Here is a 26316-nt window from a genome sequence, read left to right on the forward strand (position 1 = left end):
TATGAAGTAATGCTTGCTTGGTCCGTTTGTACAGACAGAGGGCCCCCCGTACACATTCAGCAGTGTTGGGGTACTACATGTAGTAATTTAACTAGAAGTACACTTAAAAATCCTTCCTTCCTTCTTAAATAAAATATGGGTGACTGAGGTGATTACCTTTTTTGACATCAGACCTGCATAATTCTAATTTGAAACAGTTTTAATAGCCTAAATTCCAGAATGACTCGTTCTTGCAATGTGTAGAAATGTCAGATTTAGATCATTTATCAAGCAGTAGTTTGGATGTAGTGAACTGCTTTTTCAAGAAATGTATTGTTCTTTATGGTAGCTTAACTTCTCCCAGTGTGAAGAAATTGGTAGCTTGTTAAGCTACCATATTCAGAGTAGCTTCCACAACACTGACATTCAGGCTGTACAACTGAGCAATGCATTTGACAATGGTTGTGACAACTGATGTGCGATGTTTACATGGCCATTGATTGTCTTCACAACACCTGTAATTTTTGTGCAGAAACTCCATGGTATCACAAGTTGTATGCACAGGAGGCTGGTGGGTGGCGCTATAGAGGGATGGGCTCATTGTCAGGGCTGGAATGGTGTCAAGTGTGGTTTCCATACGTTTGTGTTTGATACTGTTCTATTCCAGCCATTACAATATGCCCATCCTATAGCTCATCCCACCAGCTTCCATTGGGTGTATGCCATTTGTACAAATTTGCTGTACAGGGCAAGAATGTTGACCCAGGGATGGGTACAATTTGGGAAAGTAAATTGTCTTTAATTGTGGCTTCATGGTGTAATAGTGAGAAAGTTGATAATCTTCTCTATTTCTAGCTCCACAATGAGATGGGGTGCCGGCCACCCTGCCAGCTTAGTGGAGTCTACCACTTGCACAGTCTGTGTAGTCAGTTCAGCTATCCCAATTGAGACCGTGTCTGCTTCGATCTAGGTTGGGCAAAACTAAACATGGCAGTGTTTTGCTTGAGCAATCTCACTGGAATAAAGACCTACTCCATTCCTGTCATTATTGAAAGAGATTGTGATACCTCACAGTAGGGCTACTTTTTTTTTTTACTAGGCAAGTCAGTTAAGAACAAATTCTTATTTTCAATGACGGCCTAGGAACAGTGGGTTAACTGCCTGTTCAGGGGCAGAACGACAGATTTGTACCTTGTCAGCTCAGGGAATTGAACTTGCAACCTTTCGGTTACTAGTCCAACGCTCTAACCACTAGGCTACCCTGCCGCCCCAACTTCATGTTAGATCCCTCACTTTCAAGGCAGTCATAGTCAATGAACTAATCACTGATCAACACCTTGATGTGATTGACCTGACTGAAACATGCCTAAACCTGATGAATTTACTGTGTTAAATGAGGCCTCACCTCCTGGTTACACTAGTGACCATGTCTCGCAGAGGTGTTGCTAACATTTATGACAAGTTATATCTACTGTTTACAGGCCTCCTGGGCTGTATACAGTGTTCCTCTCGGAGTTCCCTGAATTCCTATCGCACCTTGGTAGTCATGGCAGATAATAGTCACATTTTTGGTGACTTCAATATTCACATGAAAAAGTCCTCAGACCCAAACCAAAGGGCTTTCGGAGCCATCATCGACTCAGTTGGATTTGTCCAACATGTCTGGACCTTTGCATTGCCACAGTCATACCCTGGATTTAGTTTTGTCCTGTAGATTCAAATGTTTTTCCTCATAATCCTGGACTATCGGACCACCATTTTATTATGTTCACAATCGCAACAAATAAACTGCTCAGACCCAAGGATTATTGGATTAGGGATATCCTTGTCTCATCGCGCACCAGCGACTCCTGTGCACGCTAACCAAGTTTTTAAATTTTTGTAATTATTTTTTATTATTCATAATACAAAAATCAACTTACATTGCTACATCAAACATGTCTAGCAAACCAAACACAGGTATTAACAATGCTCAAACATACAACAATTATAAATAAAATACAAAAATTAAACAATTTAAGTGCAATTATATTCACTCTGAAAATATCTTATTATAATGAGTCATGAAGATGTTATTCTTTTTGTTATTCACTAGGGTTAGTGTTTTAATAAGATAATTAAATTCAATCAGAAAAATTGGTAATTTTGGTATAGAAATTTGGAATTTTTGTTTGTGTGTAAAGTATTTGGCAACAAGAATAAAACAAATTAACAATCATTTCAGTGGTTTTGTTATCATTGCAATATTATATATTTTATGTTAAAATTATAGGCAGTGTTCATAATGGTAAATAAGTACTTTGCAAGGTTTTCCCAAAATTCGGACACAAATTTACATTCAAAGAACAAGTGAGACAGATTTTCACCTTTTTCACAGTAAACGCAGATATCATCAATAGCCACAAATTTGGACATCATAGAATTACATGGATATATCTTATGCAAACAGACAATGTCAGGAATAAGCATTTTCCAGAAAAACTTTCCTCTCGGTGTAAGTTGGTTTTGTGAATGAAGAATTTGTCTTATATATTACAACAAGATTATTACAACAAGAATCCTCAAGTAAGCCCACGCCTTCCAATCTGAGTTCTGGATAAACTTTGTGATCATTCCCAAAATTAAGATGACTTTTCATAAGTGTAGTTAGACCACTGGCTTTGATCACAGAAATAAACTCTCTGAAAGGTATTGGAAACTCTTTCAATGTTATAAATTGTTCATATGTGAGAATATTACCCTTGTTGTCAAAAATATCAAGGACAAAGTCAATATTCCTATCATGCCAGCTGGGGAAGAACAATGACTTATTCCTTACAGTTATGTCTGAATTATTCCACAAAAGAGCTTTATGAGGGGAAAAATTGAGGAAATACTTATTTTCCACCATAATTTGCAAATAAATTCATTAAAAATCCTACAATGTGATTTTCTGGATTTTTTTTTCTCATTTTGTCTGTCATAGTTGAAGTGTACCTATGATGAAAATTACAGGCCTCTCTCATCTTTTTAAGTGGGAGAACTTGCACAATTGGTGGCTGACAATACTTTTTTGCCCCACTGTACCTACACGTACGCTACGGTAACAAGATGCAACCTTCTTATTGTCCCTAGAATTTCTAAGCAAATAGCTGGAGGCAGGACTTTTTCCTGTAGATTAACATTTTAATGGAATGGTCTGCCTATCCAAATCCAATTTTATTGGTCACTTATACGTATTTATCAGATGTTATTGCGGGTGTAGCGAAATGCTTGTGTTTCTAGCTCCGACAGTGCAGTAATATCTAACAACTAATACCATTTCATAACATATACCCAATACTCACAAATCTAAGTAAAGTAATGGGATTAAGAATATATAAATATATGGACGAGCAACGTCAGTGGCATAGACTAAGATTCAGCAGAATAGTTTTGAATATAGTATATACATATGAGATGATTAATGCAAGATATGTAAACATGATTCATGTGAGAGGTGCAGACTCGGTCTCAACCTTTAAGCCTATACTGAACATTCATCTCTTCAGTAGTTCCTATGATGGAGTGTCGTCTGGCCCAGGGGTGCGAAGGTGAACGGCAAGGCACTGGAGAGACAAACCACCCTTGCTGTCTCTGCCGGCTCACCCTCTCTCCACTGGGATTCTCTGCCTCTATTACGGGGTCTGAGTCCCAGGCTTACTAGTGCTCTTCCATGCCGTCCCTAGGAGCGGTGCATCACTTGAGGGGGTTGAGTCACTGACGTAATCTTCCTATCCGGTTTTGTGTGGTGAAGGAGATCTTTGTGGGTGGTTTGTTGATATCCCTCTAGCGGTGTAGGGGCTGCACTTTGGGAAGGTGTGTGGGGTTATATCCTGCATGGTTGGTCTTGTCTGGGGTTATTGTCAGACAGGGCCACAGTGCCTCCCGACCCACCCGTCAGTCTGTTATAGCTGGTGTAATAATTATCCTGTGTTTTCTGGTGTCCTGTGTGAATTGAAGTATGCTCCCTGTAATTCTCCCTCTCCTCCTGGAGGACCTGAGCCCTAGGACCATTTCTCAGGACTACCTGGCCTGATGACTCCTGGCTGCCCACAGTCCACCTGTTTGAGCTTGCAGCTCCAGTTTCAACTGTTCTGCCTGCGGCTATGGAACGCCTGTTCACCGGGCGTGTTACCATGTCCCGGACCTGCTGTTTCGTCTCAACCTCTCAATCTCTGAATGATCAGCTATGAAAAAACAAACTTACATTTACTCCTGACACCCTCTACAACCACTGTGATTATTACTTGACCCTGCTGGTCATCTATGAACTTTTGAACATCTTGAAGAACAGTCTGGCCTTAATGGCCATGTACTCTTCCACCTGGCACAGCCAGAAGAGGACTGCCACCCTTCAGAGCCTGGCTCCTCGCTAGGTTTCTTCTGAGTCTCCTGCCTTTCTAGGGAGTTTTTCCTAGCCACTGTGCTTCTACATCTGTATTGCTTGCTGTTTGGGGTTTTAGGCTGGGTTTCTGTATAAGCACTTTGTGACATCTGATGATGTGAAAAGGGCTTTATAAATACATTTGAAATGAAAAAGAAAACTTTTCTCCACACCTTGTTATTGGATTTTCAACACTGCAGAATTTTTGTTGTTATTGTAAACTTAAGTTTAGAATTTTAATTGAGAAAATAAAGACAAATAGCATGGACTAAATTATTGTCACCTTGGTACTTGTCCTTGGATGCAGTCTTTGGCCAAGATAACTGCCAACAAACGTTTTTTTGTAGCCCTAAATGACCTTGCTGCACCTATTTACTTCCAATTTGGCCCACTATTCAGCAGAAAACTGCTCTAATTCTTCAATGTTTGAGGGGTGCCCTCCACCAACTGCTGTTTTCAGCTCTCACCATAGATTATGGATATGATTCAGGTCTGGACTCTTCGCTGGCCACTCCAGAACAGTCCAGTGTTTCTTCAACCATTTCAAGTTGCTTTTGATGGTTGTTTGGGGTTGTTGTCCTTCTGGAAGATCCACTGCCTTCAACAGAGACCGTTTTGGTTACTGGCCCAACTCACTTAACAGCTAGGCTACCTGCTGCCTCTAACGTTAATGGTGAATAGGAGTTGAACTCTGCTCAACTTAAATAACACATCACTTCAATAGCTACCTTCAAGACTGTCTGGAACATGAATGATTCCACAACCCTCCTTGGCCGAGGTCAAGTACTTTTTTAACCCCCGAGGGGATTACACCCTCTCCTGGCGAGGAATAGTAAGCCATTTCTATCGACAGTGCATTCAGAAAGTATTCAGACCCCTTCCCTTTTTCCACATGTTACGCTACAGGCTTATTCTAGAATGGATTTAAAAAATACTCAATCTACATACAATACCCTACAATGACAAAGCGAAAACAGGTTCTTAGAAAATGTTGCTAATTTATTCAAAACAAAAAACATATACCCTATTTACACAAGTATTCAGACCTTTGCTATGAGACTCGAAATTGATCTCAGGTGCATCCCGTTTCCATTGTTCATTCTTGAGATGTTTCTACAACTTGATTGGAGTCCACCTGTGGTAAATTCAATTGATTGGACATGATTTGGAAAGGCACACAACAATCTATATAAGGTCACACAGTTGACAGTGCATGTCACAACAAAAACTAAGAGACAGGATTGTGTTGGGGCATAGATCTAGTGAAGGGTACCAAAAATTGAAGTTCCCCATGAAAAGAGTGGCCTCTGTCATTCTTAAATGGAAGAGGTTTGGAACCACCAAGACTCTTACGAGAGCTGACCGCCTGGCCAAATTGAGCAATCGGGGGAGGAGCCTTGGTCAGGAAGGTGACTAAGAACCCGATGGTCACTCTGACAGAGTTCCTTAGTGAAGATGGGAAAACCTTCCAGGACAACCATCTCTGCAGCACTCCAGCAAAGGCCTTTATGGTAGTGGTCAGACGGAAGCCACTCCTCAGTGAAAGGCACATGACAGCCCACTTGGAGTTTGTCAAATGGCACCTAAAGGCCTCAGTCCAAGATTCTCTGGTCTGATGAAACCAAGATTGAACTCCTTGGCCTCAATGCTAATCGTCATGTCTGGAGGAAACCTGGCACTATCCTTACGGTGAAGCATGGTGGCGACAGCTGCCAGATGTGCCTAAGGTGCTTCAACACAGGAATTTAGTAACTCACTGCCAAAGGTGCTTCAACAAAGTACTAAGTAAAGGGTTTGAATACTTATGTAAATGTGACATACGTTTTATATTTTTAATACATTTGCAACAATTTCAAAAAACCTTTTTGCTTTGTCATTATGGGGTATTGTGTGTAGATTGTTGAGGGGAAAAAACAATTTCATCCATTTTAGAATAAGGCTGTAATGTAACAAAATGTGGAAAAAGTCAAGGGGTCTGAATATTTTCAGAATGCACTGTACATACAAAATATAATTGCAACATGTGAGATATTGGTCCCATGTTTCATGAGCTGAATTAAAAGATCCCAGAAATATTCTATACACACAAAAAGTGTATTTCTTTACACATGTACATCCCTGTTAGTGAGCATTTCTCCTGAGCCAAGATAATCCACCCACTTGACAGGTCTGGCATATCAAGGAGCTGATTAAACATCATGATCATTACACAGTTACACCTTGTGCTGGGGATAATAAAAGACAACTCTAAAATGCGGTTGTCACACAACACAATGTCCACCAGAGCTGTTGCCAGATAATTGAATGTTGATTTCTCTACCATAAGCCGCATCCACATCATTTTAGAAAATTTGGTAGTTAATTTCAACCGGCCTCACAACCGTGGGATGAAACTGATTTTGCACAGCCAAACAATTTCTGCACAAACTGTCAGAAACCGTCTCAGAGAATCTCATCTGCGTGCTATCCAGGGTCTTGATCTGACTACAGTTTGGCATCGTGACCGGCTTTAGTGGGCAAATTCTCACCTTCGATGGCCAATGGCACACTGGAGAAGTGTGCTCTTCACTGATGAATCCCGGTTTTAATTGTACGTCGTGTAGGTGAGCAGTTTGCTGATGTCAACGTTGTGAACAGAGTGCACCATATCGGTTACGGTATGGGCAGGCATAAGCTACGGACAGCGAACACAATTGCATTTTTTTGATGGCAATTTGAATGCACAGATATACCATGAAGAGATCCTGAGGCCCATAGTCATGCCATTCATCCGCCACTATCACCTCATGTTTCAGCATGATAATGCACAGCCCCATGTCACAAGGATCTGTATACAATTTCTGGAAAATGAATAAGATCCCAGTTCTTCCATGGCTTGCATACTCACCAGACATGTCAAGCGTTGAGGACGTTTGGGATGCTCTGGATCAGCGTGTACTACAGCGTGTTCCAGTTCCCTCCAATATCCACTTATTTCGCACAGAGTAGGACAACATTTCATAGGCCACAATCATCAGCCGGGTCAACTCTATGCGAAGGAGATGTGTCGTGCTGCATGAGGCAAATGGTGGTCATACTGACTGGTTTTCTGATCCACGCCCTTACCTTTTATTTTATGGTATCTGTGACCAACAGATGCATATCTGTATTCCCAGTCATGTGAAATCCATAGATTAGGTCCTAATGCATTTATTTCAATTGACTGATTTCCTTAAAATCTTTGAAATTGTTGAATGTTACAGTTCTATTTTTGTTCAGTATAGAATAAAAAAGATCTAAAACAACTCCATAGAAATACATATTTTTTGCACATCCTGAAAGGCTTTATTTAGACTATTATTAATGCTAAGGAATGACATTATAGAGTTTTGAGGATATTATTTGGTTTGTAGAAATGTCACAACCCAAATATTAGCCACCTCAAGCACGCCAAGTGTGTGCAACATCCTAAATTGTCAGAAAATCCTAAAATGTTGGATTTTTTTTTATTAAGACCGGACAAATATTTTTCCTGTTTTTTGGTGGGGTCAGCCCCCCATTAAATTTAGTTTAGGAAGGAAATGATGCCTTTGCAGCCTGAAAGTGATGATGCTTTATGTCCGAGCCAGTCCATGGGGGACACGAGTGTATTACCAGCTGGGCACATCAAACCTAGATGATAGTGCAGATCAAGTGCCCTCTATCGGCTGCCTAGGCTATTAAGTAAGAAAGAGGACTTTGTCAAAATGTAGATGTAATATTCCCATCCCTTAAATTGCTCATAATATAAATTGATGTAGGGATTGTTGAATTCAAATTAATTCACCACACCAAAATTATTCTTCATATGAATCTCATGAATCCTACCCGAAAGGTCAAATTCATATAGGCTACTTTACTTGCATAAAAAGGTTGAATGGAAATCTGGTTAATGTTAAGCCATTTTGAGGATGCTGGAATTATATTTTGGATGAACATGCTTCTGCCTACTTTTGAAGTAGCCTAATCAGATTTTAAAAAACATGGTTACTGGTTGTGTTTATGCCACATATCAAAGGTAATAAATAAATTGAAAAAGTAAAAGTATAAAAATGTAGGCTATATTGAAGTTAGGTTCTAGATCCGCGAGGAATAGCCACTCGGATTGGAGAGGAGGCAAACCTGTGTTAAGCTTTTCTTGAACAACTGGGCCTGCCGGGAGCATACAGTTGAAATCTGAAGTTCACGTACACTTAGGTTGGAGTCTTCCAAACGGACAATGACCCCAAGCATACTTCAAAAGTTGTGGCAAAATGGCTGAAGGACAACAAAGTCAAGGAGTGGCCATCACAAAGCCCTGAACTCAATCCCATGGAAAATGTATTGGCAGAGCTGAAAAAGCATGTGTGAGCAAGGAGGCCTACAAACCTGACTCAGTTACACCAGCTCGGTCAGGAGGAACGGGCCAAAACTCATCCAACTTATTGTGGGAAGCTTGTGGAAGGCTATCAGAAACATTTGACCCAAGTCAAACTATTTAAAGGCAATGCTACCAAATTGAACTTCCGACTTCAACTGTATGTGGCCACATTGTATTTTGGACAACATGGGAGAATGATGATCTGTAACAAGGGCCTTTCTGATTACAAGTGCCCCAGTATCCCAAGTATTAAGTGAAATCAAGCATAGAAAACAGTATTGGCATTAATAAAAAAAATTCCCACGGATTAAGTGGCATGTAAATGTGTCTTTTCTCACAAATTCTGTTCAGCAAGTCTAAAACACTACATATAGGCATATAACTACACATTTTAAAACACAGTTAAATAAAGACAAAATGTCTGTATATTCATAACGTTGAATTAGACCTAAAGAGAGAACACAAATTAAATATAGGCTATCGCATCTATGGTTGTTGCAAAGGCTTGTGTGTAACCAGCCTACTGGTTAAATGGGTATTTTCAAACGAATTAAGCAGCACATAAATGTGTCTGGTCCCATGAATTAAGCCAAAAACGCACATTTTCTGAAATGATGTACATACACCCACAAATTGAATATGAGATGTTGTTGGTAACAGACATCGCATTCAGTATCAGAAGGAAAAATGCAGCCAGACTGGCCTGCTACTGTGCCTTTCTAGACCTTCTAAACTGTCAAGAGTAGACCCACAACTTATCCCATTTGAATGAAACGTTCAAATTACAGGGCCTTGTGACGTTATTCAAATACAATTTTCACTGCACTATTTTTAGTTGTTTTATTTAACGTTTATTTCACTAGGCAAGTCAGTTAAGAACAAATTCTTATTTACAATGACGGCCTACCCCGGACGATGCTGGACCAATTGTACGCCGCCCTATTGGACTCCCAATCACAGCCAGATGCGAGACAGCCTGGAATCGAACCAGGGACTGTAGTGATGGCTCTTGCACTGAGATACAGTGCGTTAGACTGCTGTGCCTCTTTGGAGCCCCAAGCCCCACAATGAATGGTGGATAGAGGGTTGGATAGACGTTAGACTGGTAGACTATACTGACCTGTGGTATAAGGGAAGTACCAAAAGACCTTGATATTGGGGAGGCGAATGCAAGCAGACAAGGACATTTGGCTAGGGTGGAAGAAATTAGAGTGTAAAACCTGCAAAAGAGCAAAATGTAAACCTGGGGGGAAAAGTATTACCCTCCACTGTGCCCAATAAAAAAACAACCCTCCTCAAATCAAAAAATATAGTTTAACAACCCTCCCCAGTAAATTGCGATCTGCCCCTAATTGAGTGGCATATAACAATAGGAAACTGCTGATGCACAACTAAGTTTCGAAATTGTACCCTGTGTTTTCTACTTTTCTAACTCAACTGTAAGTTGAAACGCCAAATGAGCATCTACATTTTTTATTAAAACAAATTGCTGAAGTCCGGACCTCGGTGTGCTCATGTGGTTGCGGCCCTGCCTGGAACAAAAAGCTGAGGAGCTGTCCAGGTGATTTGTCTCGTACCATTTGTGAACTGTACAATAAGACAAAATAAGCCTTAAATCTAACGAAATCGAAATACTTGGCATATTTTGACAGGCACGTTTGTTGGTGTCTAACTTTTGTGACATTTTTTTGGCATTGAATTAAGCCAAGGAAATTAAATTCACCAACGTGGTCAAACCTAGCTATCCTGTGAACATTGATGTTGTCCGGTAGGTTATAAAACTCTGAATGTTTACTAGGAGCGTCATGCCAGACCCAGTTCATTACGTTTTTTCTCAAATCGCCCATAGAAACTATCAAAGTCTAGTCGCTGCCGTTCCAATGCTTTCATTGTGTTGCTGATACGGGTACGGAAGAAACCCATGTTCATCTCTTTGTTCTGCAGAAGACAGAAGAGCGCATCAGTTGAATTGAAAATTCAATCATAGGCCATTGGCAAAAAGCAAACATGGTGGCAGCCTCTAAATGGGTTGCTAACTGTCCATTTTGTTCAGAAAAAGCATGTAATAGTTTCACATCATTGCCACGAAATGCCAACTCCCATTTACCTAGGTAGGCTACCCAAGGTATTAGCATGCAGTATTAATTACATAGACATGTAAAAAGCTAATGTTTCTCTTTTACCAGGGCCGGCTCCAGGCATATGCAATCACTTAGGGTCCCTGGCCGCTAAAATCTATCCGTAAACTGGAAAATGTCTTAAAAGCGATCTGCCTTTGGATGTGAGACAAAGATTTCTCATGCTTGTTGGGTGCTATAGGCAAATTGTTCAAGTCTCAATAACCGTCTCTTGGTCACACGCTGTCGCTAGTGGAGAATAGCAGGCAGGGGGAGCAGCAGTGTCTACTACTATCCGCGCAGCCTCAGTCTTTCATTGATACCACTCAGATTGAAATGGTCCCTTCCTTGGATGTCGGTCCGTCCCTAATCTCAGTGGTGTTAAGTCAAAATATTGTAAAGTATTACTAAAGTAGTTTGGGGTAATCTGTACTTTATTTACATTTTTGACAACTTTTACTTCATTACGGTCCTAAAGTAAATCATGTACTTTTTCATAGATTTTCCCTGACTCCCGAAAGTACTCGTTACATTTTGAATGCGTAGCAGGACAGGAAAATGGTCCAATTCATACACTTATCCATAGAACTTCCCTGGTCCTCCCTACTGTATCAAATGTTTAGTTCATAAATTATCTGCATGTTGTAATGTGCCCCTGGCTTAATTTAGGCAATTTACTAGCAATTATATTTACTTTTGATACTTATGTATATTTAAAACCAAATACTTTGACTTTTACTCGAGTAAGTATTTTATTGGGCGACTTGTCATTTTCTATTATGGTTTCTTTACTTTTACTCAAGTACAAAAATGTTATACTTTTTCCACCACTGCCTAAACCAAGGTGTTGGTCTTCCATCCCTTACCGCTTGGAAATCCAACTTTGAAAAAGGTTTCAGAAACAATGTTATCAGTAAAAGGAATGTGACATCAATAAGCTCTGCCCATCCTCCTGTCTTCACATTACGTAAAAACATTAAGCCAACTGAAGCTCATTTACTGCATTTTTATACAACTGACAAACTCAAATGCTATTTGGAGAAGAAAAAAAGAACCCAGTCATTATCACATTGACTGCTGTAGCTTTGTCCACTTCAGTCGGTCTACAAACAGAGCCTATTAGCTATACAATTAGCCACTACACTAACTCAGCACCGGAATGAAAAAGTAAAATACATACAGAGGGATCCGATAGCAGAACGTTTTTGCAGCTAATTTCCTGCAATTCTACACATTTTACCTTGACTAGTATATCTGAGGGAGAGTGACTAACATAATTAAATGGCTATGCTCGTGTCTCGGAGCCCCCGCGGGAAATACAAAAAGAAAATTGTTTCACAAAAGTCTTGCACTGGGCCTTTACTAGTCCTATACCAATATAGCCAGCCATCTGTAGTGTTGGCAGCGATTCTCAACCAAAATTGAGTGGTGGGAGGTTGAGCAGTATGGAATTATTGAAAAGGAAAAAATGTTTCCAGTTAATATGGTGGCAGGTGACCTCAAGGTTAGTGTTAGGCCAGTAACCAAAAAGTTGCTGGTTTGAATACCAGAGCTGACAAAGGTAAAACATCTGTAGTAGTGCCCTTCTGCAAAGCATTGTTTTTTTTGTTACATTTATTAAATCAATAGAGCCTTATAGTTTCCCACATTGCATTTTGAAACAAATCCAAACTTTTGATGAATTTTCCACCTGCGCAAGTATTTGGTCACTACTGAGGAGACACACTGAAATATGGGTCCGGAGACCAAAATCAGTTAAGAACCACTGCCCTATGGATTACCCAACTTGTCATGCATATTTTCCAGTACCTACAACAGTAAACTCAGCTTTACCAACTCCATCATCCCAGTCACAGATGCCATCACATATACCCTCATTCATCATCACGGTCATCCATGTCACCATTATCAAACAATGGATCTGGTAAATAAAAAATAAAGAAATCTTGGCCGTATTTCAATCCAAGGCACTTTATAGAGCAGCGCACAAGACAAAGCGTCTTTTAAAAAAGGTAATTCACGCATGGGCCAAAATTTGATTTGAATTAGCAGGGATCCATGAATGGAATCACTGCAAACACCTGGGAAATTGCATTTACATGACACTTTGGTTGGCTGTGCAATTCACTATAACAAACATTGGATTGAATCCTGGCATAAGACTGACAGTTGCACCTGGAGCCCTATAGAAGTCTAACAGAAGACGTGATTGTAAAGTAATAGATCTTAGTTCATCCATCTACCACATCACACAGAATGTAATTGTAAACAAATACTATAGCCTCATAACATGGTTAAAACTACACTTTTGATCTCAAGGATGGATGGTCAGTTCTTGCAACCATAGCCCTTTCTATGAATTTGAGAGTTGTTACATTTTTCCAGCCCAATCCCTTTGATGTTTATCAAAACAAAATGGTTGGGGTACCCATTGTTGTTTTTTCAAAATCCCGGGTTGCCCCTTTAAAAAACAGGGACAAGAAATGAACCTGCATTCAAATGGGAAACAAAATGTTCTTTATTTACAAAACAACTGATGGTTGCAGTAGGCATTTCCCTAAGAATACAATAGTATTCGAAGGCTGTTCCAAAGCGACTATTAAAAACAAAACAAATGAGACAAGAATTCTAACAGTAAATAAAAAGGGGTCCAAAGTGTAATCAAAGTGGTCTCTCCACTTCCGTCACCTGTGCCTTAGATCAGGTCAGCCACTGAGGAGGACAAATGTAATGTTAATGACAGCCATCTAATGTCAATGCCCGTTTTTGTAAAACAACCCCAGGTCTATATGGCCATAAATCTGTAAACCCAGTATATGGTTGAAACAAAACTGAACACTTACATGTAGTTGCTTGAACCAAAACAGCAATACTAAACATATCAACATTGTCAATTAAGTACTCAGACAGAAGATTTACAAATGGTAATTTACCGTTCATTGGCATTTCATCGATCTGTGTGGAATAGTACTGCTCAATGTCACGGAGAATACGGATGTCGTCATTCTTCACAAAGTTAATGGCCACACCCTTGCGGCCGTAACGACCCGATCGGCCAATCCTATGAAGAGAGGAGGTTGAGGGACAAAAACACCAGTAAATCTTTGCACTGACATCCCGATTTTTGCTTGATCCGACTATGCGGGCCAGAAGCTCCTGGAAAGAGATCAGGGCGGTAAAAGGGATCAATGGAATGCAGACCATGGGGGAGCGAAGGGCACTGGATTGGCCTACATTCAACAAATCTGATCTAAGTGGATGTCAAAACCGTCATAATTGATGTACTGTAACAGGACCCGAATGTGGTTACTAAAATCCAATTTGGATATATTTGGCTGTTTTCGCTGCATAACATTTAGACATTTTTCCAAGTTAGAACAAGTGACTGCTAAATGCTAACTCCTGTTTGTATCATCTGGTAGCATAGCTAGCATACAGAAATCGGTGGTGGTAGTCAGTCATTCTTAACTGTAATGCAGTTGATTGATGACACGAACATGTATTGGGGTTGACATTCAAACAAGCATTAGACTAATTTTTACCTTAACAGTGTGAAACACACATTAACAGCCTAAATGTAGGCACAATTCGCTGGGGGCAATGGGGAGATTCAGGAAAGAGATACAGGTGGGAAAACGGTGCAGCCTTTTTAATGCCATCTTGGCTGAGCTCCTATGTCAATCACCGGGAAACGGACGCCAACATCTGAAGAGGTAAGGTCTTGTCTTTTCGTTGAGCCAGTTGTTCACAACTAGCTGGATGGCTATAGCGATTAGCTTTGTATTGCTACGAGTGGTGTGGCGCAGACCAATTTATTGGATGCGTATGACAGCTCCCCAAAGAGCAAGTATGAATGATCTGACTTCTGCGGAGTCTGCATCGCTGTAAACGCTGTACGACCACTACAGATGTCGGATTGACCAGAAAAATAGGCTTTTAGTGTCCTGAAAGACCGAACAGAGAAAAAGGTACACAACGTACTTGACCTCTGCCACTCTGGGTTTTACTGTGGCACTGGAATGGAACCCACAGCTCAAACTGAGGACTGAGCCAGGTGATTTTCTCAACTTCACCGTTGTCCGAATAGCCACACTAGAAACTAAGCGATATTAGGTATGCATAGTAGTTCTCTGAGCTGGGCAGCCAGACATACCTGTGGATGTACAGCTCTCTGTTGTTGGGCAGGTCGTAGTTGATGATGAGGGACACCTGGGGCACGTCCAGACCTCGGGCCCACACATCAGTGGAGATAAGCACTCGGCTACGGGTTGGGGGGGGGGGGAGAGGAGATCCACGTTAGGCCACACCAAGGTCGTATTCACTTGTCACTTGAAACTAAACGGGTTCAAACAGAGAGGGACTATCTGAACGTTGCTAAATGTTTTGCTACGGTGTGCACCAATTAATACGACCCAAGTCCAGCCCTGGGAGATTTAAAAGAACAATGCGTAGACATGTTTCCAGGGTGTGAACAGAGAAACAGTACAAGACATACTGGACCACTGCCACTCTCTGGGTTTTACTGTGGCACAGGAATGGAACAAAGCTCGCACTGAGCCAGGTTACAAACAGTGCAATGAAGAATGTTCATTTAAGTGTTCAGTCCACTAGTAGGTTTTATCTAGTGTGGGAAACTGTCCAGTATTGTATATGAAAGACAACATTCTCTATCAGGTGGACCAGAAAGAAACCAGGCGACACAGTACATTGTCATAATAGGATCTAAATGTTCTTCCTGCTAAGAGACTGTTCGACCAACTAAGCTAAGTTAACGTCTCTGGCAATCAAACAAGTCAGATATACACCGAGATGTGCAAATTATTGGTGATTGCACACGGACAATAATATATATATTTTTTTAAGTTAAGTGTAAGACCAGCTTCAACTTTCTCATAGAAATATGACAAAGTAACTACTGACATGAGAGCACATTCACTATTGATAAATATTGACCCAGTGGTCACACACCCAAAATGAAAAAATAAATAAAAAGGTCAACTAACTTATTGAATAGCCTTCAAAGATTGATTGGGATGCTAAAACAGACTATTTCATCATTACCTGGCACCGGACCGGAACTCTTTCATGATGGACTCCCTCTCCTTCTGGGGCATGTCTCCGTGCATGGAGGAAACAGTGAAGTTGGCCTCCCTCATCTTCTCAGTCAGCCAGTCAACCTATCGCGAGCAGAGCGAGGACAGATAGAGGCTCAGGCCAAACGTATGACAATGCATTTCAGGGATCATGCCAAACATGCTCCCTGAAATACACAATGTAGGGAATAGGGCGCCATTTAGGACACATCCTTTGACGGGGCTTTATGTTCCTAGAGAGTGAACAGAGAAACAGTACAAGTCGTGCTGGATCCCTGCGACTCTCTGGGCTTTAGCGCGGCACTGCAATGAAACCCACAGCTCTCACTGAGGACGGAGCCAGGTTACTAACAGTGCAAACAAAGATTATCATGACATTCATGGTGTTCAATGAGAGGTTGAGGAAACACTGGCATTCATTGGTCAAACTAACAATGTCAAAGCATGTTGGCCCTGGGGAGACGGAAGCACGACCGCTTCATTTTTTTTCTAACAATGGTGGGCATTTCAAAGAATGTATTTGGTTCTGATACAAAACTGAAAACGGTATGCAACATATCTTCACTGCGCTTGACATATTCCACAAGCAAACATCTTCGTGTCGGGACATTTTGACAGTGCTTATAAATTGAACCTGCTAAATAGTTGCTTTTAATAATGTCAAGTACACATTATCGATCGAATACAAACTGTCAATGGAGTACTCCTGCCCATCCCTATTTTTTTACCAGTACATATAGGGAGACAGTACTCACTAGGAGGAAAAACATACAACTGTCAACAGCTGCCAACAACCCAAGTACTTCCAGTGAAGTTTCTCCTAAGGCACAGATTTAGGATCAGCTTCCCCTCCCTTAATCCCAACTATTATTGGGGAAAATGCAAAACTGACCGAAGATCAGTGTTTAGGGACAACCTCGCAATAAATGTAACTTTGTTTTAGTTGTGTACAGACCTTCCGCTTGGTGTTGCAAAAGATGACAGCCTGTGTGATGGTGAGGGTGTCATACAGGTCACACAGGGTGTCAAACTTCCACTCCTCCCTCTCTACTGCCACGAAGAACTGCTTGATGCCCTCTAGAGTCAACTCATCACTGGGATTGGGAAAGGAAGAGAGGGGTTAACTCAGTATTGGACCTCTTCTGCTGCTAAAGAAAAGGAACACATCTAAATACTTTTTCCAGTGAGTGCAGGTCTTCCTATTCAACTCCTTTCTTTCCTTCCATGTAATCTTTTCTAAGCAGGGCGCAAAGGCCCCCAAAAGGGTTTTCGTTTCATGTTCCCAGAGAGCGAACAGAGAAGCGGTACAAGACGTACCGGACCCCTGTCACTCTCTGGGCTTTACTGTGGCACTGGAATGGAACCCACAGCTCACACTGAGGACTGAGCCAGGTTACGAACAGTGCCAAAGGGAAGATTTCCTTGACTCGGCTAAATAATAAATCAGAAATAGTGGTATAGATAAGAGAAATGCTCCGTCTTTTCTCTTCTGAAAGGTCCCACAGGGACGGTGGGGGCCTTTTCGATTTAAGCATGGCTGATTCTCTGATGACTATATGAGGTTTGTATTCAGACTAAGTACTAGACTAAACCGGTCCCAAATCACTCCCAACCCCTCGTCCCTAACCCCTGGATGATTGCAGACGTATAGGGTCTGGATACATATAAGCAGTTCAGTGGTGGAGCATCCACTATATTGCTTCCACCTTACAGACCTGCAGAAACAAAGGGTTAGGGCCATGGGGTAGGGAGTGATTTAGGACTGGCTGGTTTACTTCCCTCCTTGTATACATTACACAATGCTGCCCCCTAGAGTTCACAACTTGAACGAGTCCAGGTTTGTGCCACTAGAATAGAAACCAGGGTGGTACTTCCTAATATACAGCCGAGTAACGCTTGACTCACCGTTTGACCAGGATGCGAATGGGGTCGGTCATGAACTTGTTGGTCATCTCCAGGATCTCGTGGGGCAGCGTGGCGCTGATCAGACAGACCTGGGTGGCGGGGGGCAGATACCGGTACACGTCGTAGATCTGCTCTTTGAAACCTGCCGGACGGGAAAGATATTCAGGTCCCCCTTCATATTACACTTCACTTTCTGGGAAAAGTCGCGCAGTCCGTCAAAACGACTTTCCTGTGCAAAAGTGTCTGAGACCAAAGCATCCCTGCCTGCCGTGGGTTGCAGACAGGGATAGTTGGAAACTAGTTGATGTGTGCAGGGGGAACGACAACGCAGCCCTGAAACTTATCCTGCTTTACCACCTGACCTCATGTTCTTGTTGTTTTTTGGGCAACAGGAGACCAGAAACACACAACTGGAAGAGGTCTTTCGTTTCATCTTTGTGTCTGGCTTACCCTTGTTGAGCATTTCGTCTGCTTCGTCCAGCACCAGCATCTTGATGGCACGCGTCCTCAAACTCCTCCTGCGGATCATATCTAAAGAACAGAGAGAGCAGTGCCTGCATTATAGAGGGGAATCTTCTCAATTCATACTCTGACTTTGAAGACACAACCCTTGGTGACTACAGGGAGCCCATGTCATGATTGTCTACTCGTGACCCCTGTCACTCTCTGGGCTTTACTGTGGCACTGGAATGGAACCCACAGTTCACACTGGAGGACTGAGCCAGGTTGCGAACAGTGCAAACACTGATTCTCTTGACTTTACTTTTGTCGTAAGTATGCCTCATTACATAAAGGTACAAACTGTTTCAATGAAGGCAGATCCAGACTAGAGGTCGACCGATTACGGTTTTTCAACGCCGATACTGATTATTGGAGGACCAAAAAAAGCCGATACCAATTTAAAAAAATGTATTTATTTATAATAATGACAATTAAAACAATACTGAATGAACATTTATTTTAACTTAATATAATACATCAATCAAATCAATTTAGCCTCAAATAAATAATGAAACATGTTCAATTTGGTTTAAATAATGCAAAAAAAGTGTTGAAGAAAGTATAAGTGCAATATGTGCCATGTAAGAAAGCTAACGTTTAAGTTCCTTGCTCAGAACATGAGAACATATGAAAGCTGGTGGTTCCTTTTAACAGGAGTCTTTAATATTCCCAGGTAAGAAGTTTTAGGTTATTATAGGACTATTTCTCTCCATACGATTTGTATTTCATATACCTTTGACTGTTGGATGTTCTTAGAGGCACTTTAGTATTGCCAGTGTAACAGTATAGCTTCCGTCCCTCTCCTGGGCCCTACCCGGGCTTGAACCAGGAACACATCAACAGCCACCCTTGAAGCATCGTTACCCATCGCTCCACAAAAGCCGTGGCTCCATGTCTCAGAGCGAGTAATGTTTGAAACGCTATTAGTATGCACCCCGCTAACAATTTCACATCGGTTACACCAGCCTAATCTCGGGAGCTGATAGGCTTGAAGTCATAAACAGCTCAATGCTTGAAGCACAGCGAAGAGCTGCTGGCAAAATGCATGAAAGTGCTGTTTGAATGAATGCTTACAGCCTGCTGCTGCCTACCACTGCCCAGTCATACTGATAACACACAGAAACACAAGCTTTTGGTCATTAATATGGTCAAATCTGGAAACTATCAGTTCGAAAACAAAACGTTTATTCTTTCAGTGAAATACGGAACCGTTCCGTATTTTATCTAATGGGTGGCATCCATAAGTCTAAATATTGCACAACCTTCAATGTTATGTCATAATTATGTACAATTCTGACAAATTAATTATGGCCTTTGTTAGGAATAAATGAACTTCACACAGTTCGCAATGAGCCAGGCGGCCCAAACTGCTGCATATACCCTGACTCTGCTTGCACGGAACGCAAGAGAAGTGACAATTTCCATAGTTATAAGAAATTCATGTTAGCAGGCAATATTAACTAAATATGCAGGTTTAAAAATATATACTTGTGTATTGATTTTAAGAAAGACAATGATGTTTATGGTTTGGTACACATTGGTGCAACGACAGTACCTTTTTCACGCATGCGCTTGTTAAATCATTACCTGTTTGGCGAGGTAGGCTGTGATTAAACTAGTAATGTCATCAACCATGTGTAGTTAACTCGTGATTATGCTAAGATTGATTGTTTTTTATTAGATAAGTTTAATGCTAGCTAGCAACTTACCTTGGTGTCTTGCTGCCCTCGAGTAACAGGTAGTCAGCCTACTATGTGCAATGTAAGGCAGGTGGTTAGAGCGTTGTACTAGTAACCGGAAGGTTGTAAAAACGAATCCCTGAGCTGACAAGGTAAAAATCTGTCGCTCTGCCCCTGAATAAGGCAGTTAACCCACCTTTATTTGGCCGCCATTGAAAATAAGAATGTGTTCTTAACAGACTTCCCTAGTTAAATAAAGGTGTAAAAAATGAAAACTTGAAATCGTCACCTAATTAAATCGGCCATTCCGATGAATCGGTCGAACTCTAATCCAGACTGAACCCAGTGAAACAGCGAAATTCAGTTTTGATTCCTGTGACAGAATTCTAACAGATAATAAATATCTAGTCTTCTTAGCTGGGCAGACACAGCCGTTCATACCTCTGGATACTAGAAGGTTAGGGTCCAGGGAACTCACCAAACACTCTCCCAGGGGTCCCTGCTACCACGTGCTGGCCATAGTCCAGTTTGCGGATGTCCTCACCCACGTTTGTCCCTCCGATACAGGAATGACACTGGACGTTCATGTAGTCACCTAGGGCCAGGAGCACCTAGAAAGGGGTGAAGGGATTTAAACATGTGAATAATAGGAGACAATGGTTGCATCCAAATTGTCTACTCTTCCACCGGAATGTGCACTTGCACATTCCCCGTCACAGATTTAACTATGGAAACTCCATCCAGCCAAGGCTTTCACCAATTCAAACCTTTGCCAATGTTCTGATCTGTGCCGTATGCAGTCGGCATACAACAGGAGATAATGTTTTGAAACAGAAAGGTACAATCTAAACATATCAAATAAACACTTGTTCCCATTTTCCGTTGCACAGCGTTCTGATGAATGAACAGGACCCCGAACCTGCCTAATAGAAACACTTTACATTTTGCTACTGTGTGTCCTACTGAACACAAACAACCCTCATCTCCCAAAGCAGTTTTCCCCAGTCCATCAGAAGACACTTGATATTCAGTCACATACCTTCTGTATCTGTCCAGCTAACTCTCTGGTGGGAGCCAGGATCAGTGCTTGGGTTTCACGCACCTGTGACAAAACAAACAACAAAAGAAATCACTTTGTCCAAACTCCACATATTCAAAGCGAGAGAAATTTCACAAAATGTTAGATGATCCAAAACTGCTATGTCATGATAATGGTACCTACAACAGGGCTTGTATTCATGTAGCCTCTCAAAGTAAGAGTGCTGATCTAGGATCTCGTCCTACACGTTGATATAAAATGATTAACTATGATCTAAAAGGAAAAAAACTGGTATTAGATCAGCACTCCTACTCCGAGACGCTGGATACGGGCCCTAGTCTGCATATAACCTTTCTCAAATACCTGAATGTCAAGACACTGCAGTACTGATACGCAAAACGTGGCAGTCTTTCCTGTTCCGGACTGAGACCTAAAGAAAGGTGTTGAAGAACAGAGAAAGATGGTATTCAACAGCCATGATAAACATTTGAACAATGGCCTTGGGGAGTATTTATAATCATTAGGTTGGAAACGGTTTACTCCAAATTAGTGACACACCGACATGAATATTTTGGCCGATACCGATATTTTTCCATGGCAAAAAAACAAACATTACCCGACATTTAACAGCCTTTTAAGCATTCTAGTACAGTTAAATAGTTAACACACAGCGGTCTAAGGCAATGCATCTCAGTGCAAGAGGCGTCACTACAGTCCCTGTGTCGAACCGAGGCGGTATCACATCCGGCCGTGATTGGGAGTCCCATAGGGCAGCGCGCAATTAGTCCAGTGTCGTCTGGGGTAGGCCGTCATTGTAAATAAGAATTTATTCTTAACTGACTTGCCTAGTTAATTAAAGGTTACACACACACCACACTGACCAAAAAGTTATTTTGATGGCATTTACGTATAACCCCATTATCAGCAAAACATAATCAAAATTCATTCACTTACTTGCTTTGCTGTTCCAATGTTCATTTGTTTCGTCGTTTCATACTCAACCCGGATTTCTATGGAACGCCATTTGGGTCTTTGCATGTCAAAAAATATACACCTGTCAATTAAGCTTGTTGACCAATCAGGACCTGAATGACTGCACGTTGCATAATTTAACAAGTTAATATGTCACAACGATTAATCGATACGTATGCTATGATGCTGGTAAAGTTGTCTCGCGCACCTACAATGCTGGTCATTAAAAAAAAACAGCTAGCTAGCTCGCTCATGGATGCAAACAATGTTCTTTCCCAAAATATAGCAAAAAGACAATCTGTTTATCTATATAGCTAGGTGTCATCATCTAAAATAACACTGATTTATAAGACAAGTCTTATTTGTTTAATGGTGGTCTGAACCATCTATGTGAAGCTAGCCACAATAAGGATTAGCCACAATTGTGGACTTTGCAGTTAGCCTTCAAAATAAAAGTGTGTCATTGACAGGGATTCAAATACATACAAATAGTAGAATTATGCCATAATTGAATAGATCATGCTGAACGAACAAGGTTGGAATGTTATATAAAACCAACAAAATACAATAATTTGTTAGTTTGACAACAAAACTGTTGAAATCACACTGGATGTATTATACTTTAGAACTGCATTGGGGCATACTTATTTCACTGTACAGCCTTATCTATGGATTGTGGATCAATGACATGGGGTATCAGTCTTCTCAGTGACACCCAGGGAACAGTTCTCTGCTGCCTGTGACTGGAACGAATTGCAAAAATCGCTGAAGTTGGAGACTTTTATCTCTTTAGCTGCAGCCAACCGATCGCTGCAGCTGTACATAGTCTATCGGTAAATAGCCCACCCAATTTTACCTACCTCATCTCCATACTGTTTTTATTTATTTACTTTTCTGCTCTTTGGCACATCAATATCTCTACCTGTACATGACCATCTGATCATTTATCACGCCAGTGTTAATCTGCAAAATTGTAATTATTTGCCTACCTCCTCATGCCTTTTGCACACAATGTATATAGACTCTTTTTTTTTCTACTGTGTTATTGACTTGTTTATTATTTACTCCATGTGTAACTCTGTGTTGTCTGTTCACACTGCTATGCTTTATCTTGGCCAGGTCGCAGTTGCAAATGAGAACTTGTTCTCAACTAGCCTACCTGGTTAAATAAAGGTGAAATAAAAAAAAATAAATAAAATTAGCATCATAGCTCTTATTGCGGGACTCTGAAACAAATTAATTGAGACACATTTATTATTGTCTACCTGTGTGTATTGAGCACTATTCCCGAGGAAAAACAATACTGCCATGATGTTTTGGAGTCTGATAACTCTGAGGAGGACGTTGGGGAAAAAAAAATATCTTCGGTATTGAGTCGACCGTTAGCCCATTTCATTGATCCCAAATCCTTAGGTAAAGCTGTACAGTGCAATATGAATGTCAATACATACAATAGGCTGACTGGGGAGGTGACTTCACAGTCACAGTCCCGCGATAAGAGCTACAATGCTAATATTTGCGTAAACTCTTCACAGCTGTGTGAAGCTTGCATGTGCAAATTCAGAACACACAACATTCTATGATAGAACTGTTTTGACATGTCAACTTAAAAGCTTATTTAACGTATGAAATAACGCGATTGTCAAATAGCGTCATGTGATACGCAAAGACCGAAACTGCATTCCATAGTATATCGTGAAGCTAATAGCAGTTACGCTATTACTGTGCAACTCCGGTAGGGCAACAGCTGAACAATAGCGCACTTGGTAACAGTGTGTACTGGTGCTCGACCGCAAAAGCCAACATCACCCACGACAAGAGAACGGTTGATTGTGAAGGGCAATGAATTCAATTATCTTGGCGTTAATGGATTTCTCCTTTGAATCGTTTTTATTTTTTCAAATGACTGCTCGACTTGTTGACTGCTCGATCCACTCAGCAGACATTGTGGGCAAGGTTAGGAATGCTGTGTTGCTGGTGTATCGCAACATTTTACGTGGCGTCATTATATCATGTACCTACGTTATTATAGGTATGCACGTCAGCTTTGCCATCGTTTTTTTAATGCCGCCGTTAAACTACACATCAGCAGATACCGTTGTTTACTTTTTTAGCTAATATTGGCAGATTCTGATAGGTTCACCAATATATTGTGCATCCCTACTCCAAAATGTTGTCCCCCCTCCCTATTTGATTCCTAAAGCAAACGGTTCCCATTGCAAAAGACAAAACAATCCGACTAATAAATACACCCCTGGTGAATAGCCAAAGTGGCTCTGGACATTGTATTTCTCCAGCGTAAACAGTCATTACTTACTGTGCAATGACATCTCTACCCTTGATGATCTGTTTAATTGCTCTTTGTTGGATTGCGGAAGGCTTCTCGAATCCTGAGAATAAGAAATAAAAGGTGGTTAATTATGTAGGCCCATGATACTCTTTCCAGTGAAATAGTTCCATGAACACCACATACTATTCATGTAATCCTTTGAGCAACTGGAAAATATAGCTGGTAGTACTGAATACTTTTCCAGTTGTGCAGACTGTTCGTGTCAAATGTTATTATCAGCGGCTAGAACAGATGGCGGCACATGCAGAGCAAAATGCTCACAAAAATAGTAAATCAACAAGTGAGGAAAATGCAACATGTACTAAATACTAAAGGAGGTGGGGCATGCTAGTTAGCTAACATTAGCTAGGTAGCGAGTTAGCTTGGTTCAATGAAACGAATTATTAACTAGGTAACGTTAGTTGGCTAACGCTAACTAATGAAAAACAAGCTTTTTTCATCCAACACTCGCAGTATGTGTTGGTTCTGAGTGTGCAACCGTAGTTGTCATGAAGTACAGAAAGTGTGTTCAAATAACTTACTTGGGTAACGTTAGCTGCCTATATGGGCCCACTGTCCCAAACAAACCCCCGGCCCTACCGTATGCGTATATCCCACGGAGGAGATCCTCTCGTAGGCCCATCGTGTCGAAAGTAGGAGTAACATCGACCTCCTCGCTGGTCTCAAACTCGATCTTGGTCATGTCTTCCTCCTTTAACAGACGCCTCGTGCGCGGTACGGTGGCTACTTCCATGGCTTTCGTGAGAGTTTTCACAAAATACGAATGAAATCGACAACTTCACCAGCTCGAGTTCTGCTGCGGTAGGTAGAAAAAAGACAGCCGCATGTGTCGCTCTAGTGACGCCAAAAGCAAGAGACGAGAATTTGCATGACGTTTTCTGTGTCGTCACCATAGAGATCCGATTAAAGGTGTACCAAGAAATAAACCACTATAGATCACAGCTTGTTGTTTTCAATGGAAACAATGAGTCATAGTGGGCAGAACAAACGAGGTGGGTTGAGCCAAGCACGCGCTAGTGATATTCTATTGGCGCGTTCTAGTATCTGAATATTTTCGTTACGGAAGGCCTACTTTGTAACGAGGGAATTCAGTCAAATTAAGAACAAATTATTATTTCAAATGACGGACGACGCTTTGCCAGTTGTGCGCCGCCCCATGGGACTCCCAATCACGGCCTGTTGTGATACAGCCTGGATTTGAACCAGGGTGTCTGTAGTGACACCTCCAGCGCTGAGATGCAGTGTCTTAAAAACGCTTTGCCACTCGGGAGCCCCAATAACTAATTCTAAACAGCGCTACTTTATTATTTAGGTTAAAGTCTACAAAACTTAGTCCATTCTGTTCATAACATATTGTAATGACCTGACTAGATCATAAAGGAACAATTGTCCAGACAGAGGGTTGAGTTTACGAATCGACGGTTTATTAACCCAACTTTACACAGGCTACTGTTTGGCCGTAGCCCACGCCAAATAAACGAAAGATACCCCACAAGCCAACCGTGACCTTCAACTGTGAAGGCCAGACGTAAGAGAGAGAACAAAGGCTAAACATGGTCTTAACTTCCAATGCTCCATCACCCCTCCACGCCACTCCGCCAACCGCCAGGATGCCTGGCATCAGAACATTCCAGACATTCCCGTAATTGTCAGATAGCAGGTTGATTGGCATGTCGGACCCCGCGAACACTAGGTACTGGTAAGTACAACACAACCACCTACTAGCCTAACACATAACACATAGCTGTCTGTGCGGGTCGCTACAATATTCTGGTTTTGCGAACATAAAACTGTATTAAGATCAAACGTTTCATTGATGAGAAAATTTGCAGAATGTCGGCCAAAATACATATCCCACTTCCGGCCAGAGGGCGTCCTCTCACTACCAAATTTGGTAG

At 41.3% G+C, this 26316-nt stretch overlaps 1 protein-coding gene and 1 non-coding gene across 2 annotated transcripts; both read right to left on the bottom strand.

Moving 5' to 3' along the window:
• Positions 1–13373: 13373 nt before the first annotated feature.
• On the bottom strand, positions 13374–25577 carry LOC135520938 (eukaryotic initiation factor 4A-III). Its single transcript, XM_064946817.1, has 12 exons — positions 24998–25577; positions 24386–24458; positions 21460–21526; positions 21097–21159; positions 20536–20668; positions 18328–18408; positions 17878–18019; positions 16928–17066; positions 15941–16056; positions 15033–15140; positions 13813–13940; positions 13374–13591 (listed from the first exon to the last, which is right to left on the bottom strand). Exons 1-12 carry the CDS (start codon positions 25149–25151, stop codon positions 13575–13577), a joined length of 1221 nt encoding a protein of 406 aa, XP_064802889.1. The 5' UTR covers positions 25152–25577; the 3' UTR covers positions 13374–13574.
• On the bottom strand, positions 17247–17380 carry LOC135524987 (small nucleolar RNA SNORA54). The gene has a single exon (XR_010453055.1). It is a non-coding gene; the product is annotated as a small nucleolar RNA SNORA54 (small nucleolar RNA).
• Positions 25578–26316: the final 739 nt, after the last annotated feature.

This window comes from Oncorhynchus masou, chromosome 4, assembly GCF_036934945.1.
Source record: "Oncorhynchus masou masou isolate Uvic2021 chromosome 4, UVic_Omas_1.1, whole genome shotgun sequence".
Lineage (NCBI taxonomy): Eukaryota > Metazoa > Chordata > Actinopteri > Salmoniformes > Salmonidae > Oncorhynchus > Oncorhynchus masou.

Excerpts from the sequence above, each read along its gene's own strand:
- LOC135520938 (XM_064946817.1), bottom strand. The coding sequence starts at position 25,151 with ATGGAAGTAGCCACCGTACCGCGCACGAGGCGTCTGTTAAAGGAGGAA. Across the intron at positions 21,527-24,385 it reads GGTAGAGATGTCATTGCACA|GTCTCAGTCCGGAACAGGAA; the intron begins GTAAGTAATGAC and ends ACCTTTCTTTAG. Across the intron at positions 15,141-15,940 it reads GAGTTCCGGTCCGGTGCCAG|CCGAGTGCTTATCTCCACTG; the intron begins GTAATGATGAAA and ends CCCAACCCGTAG.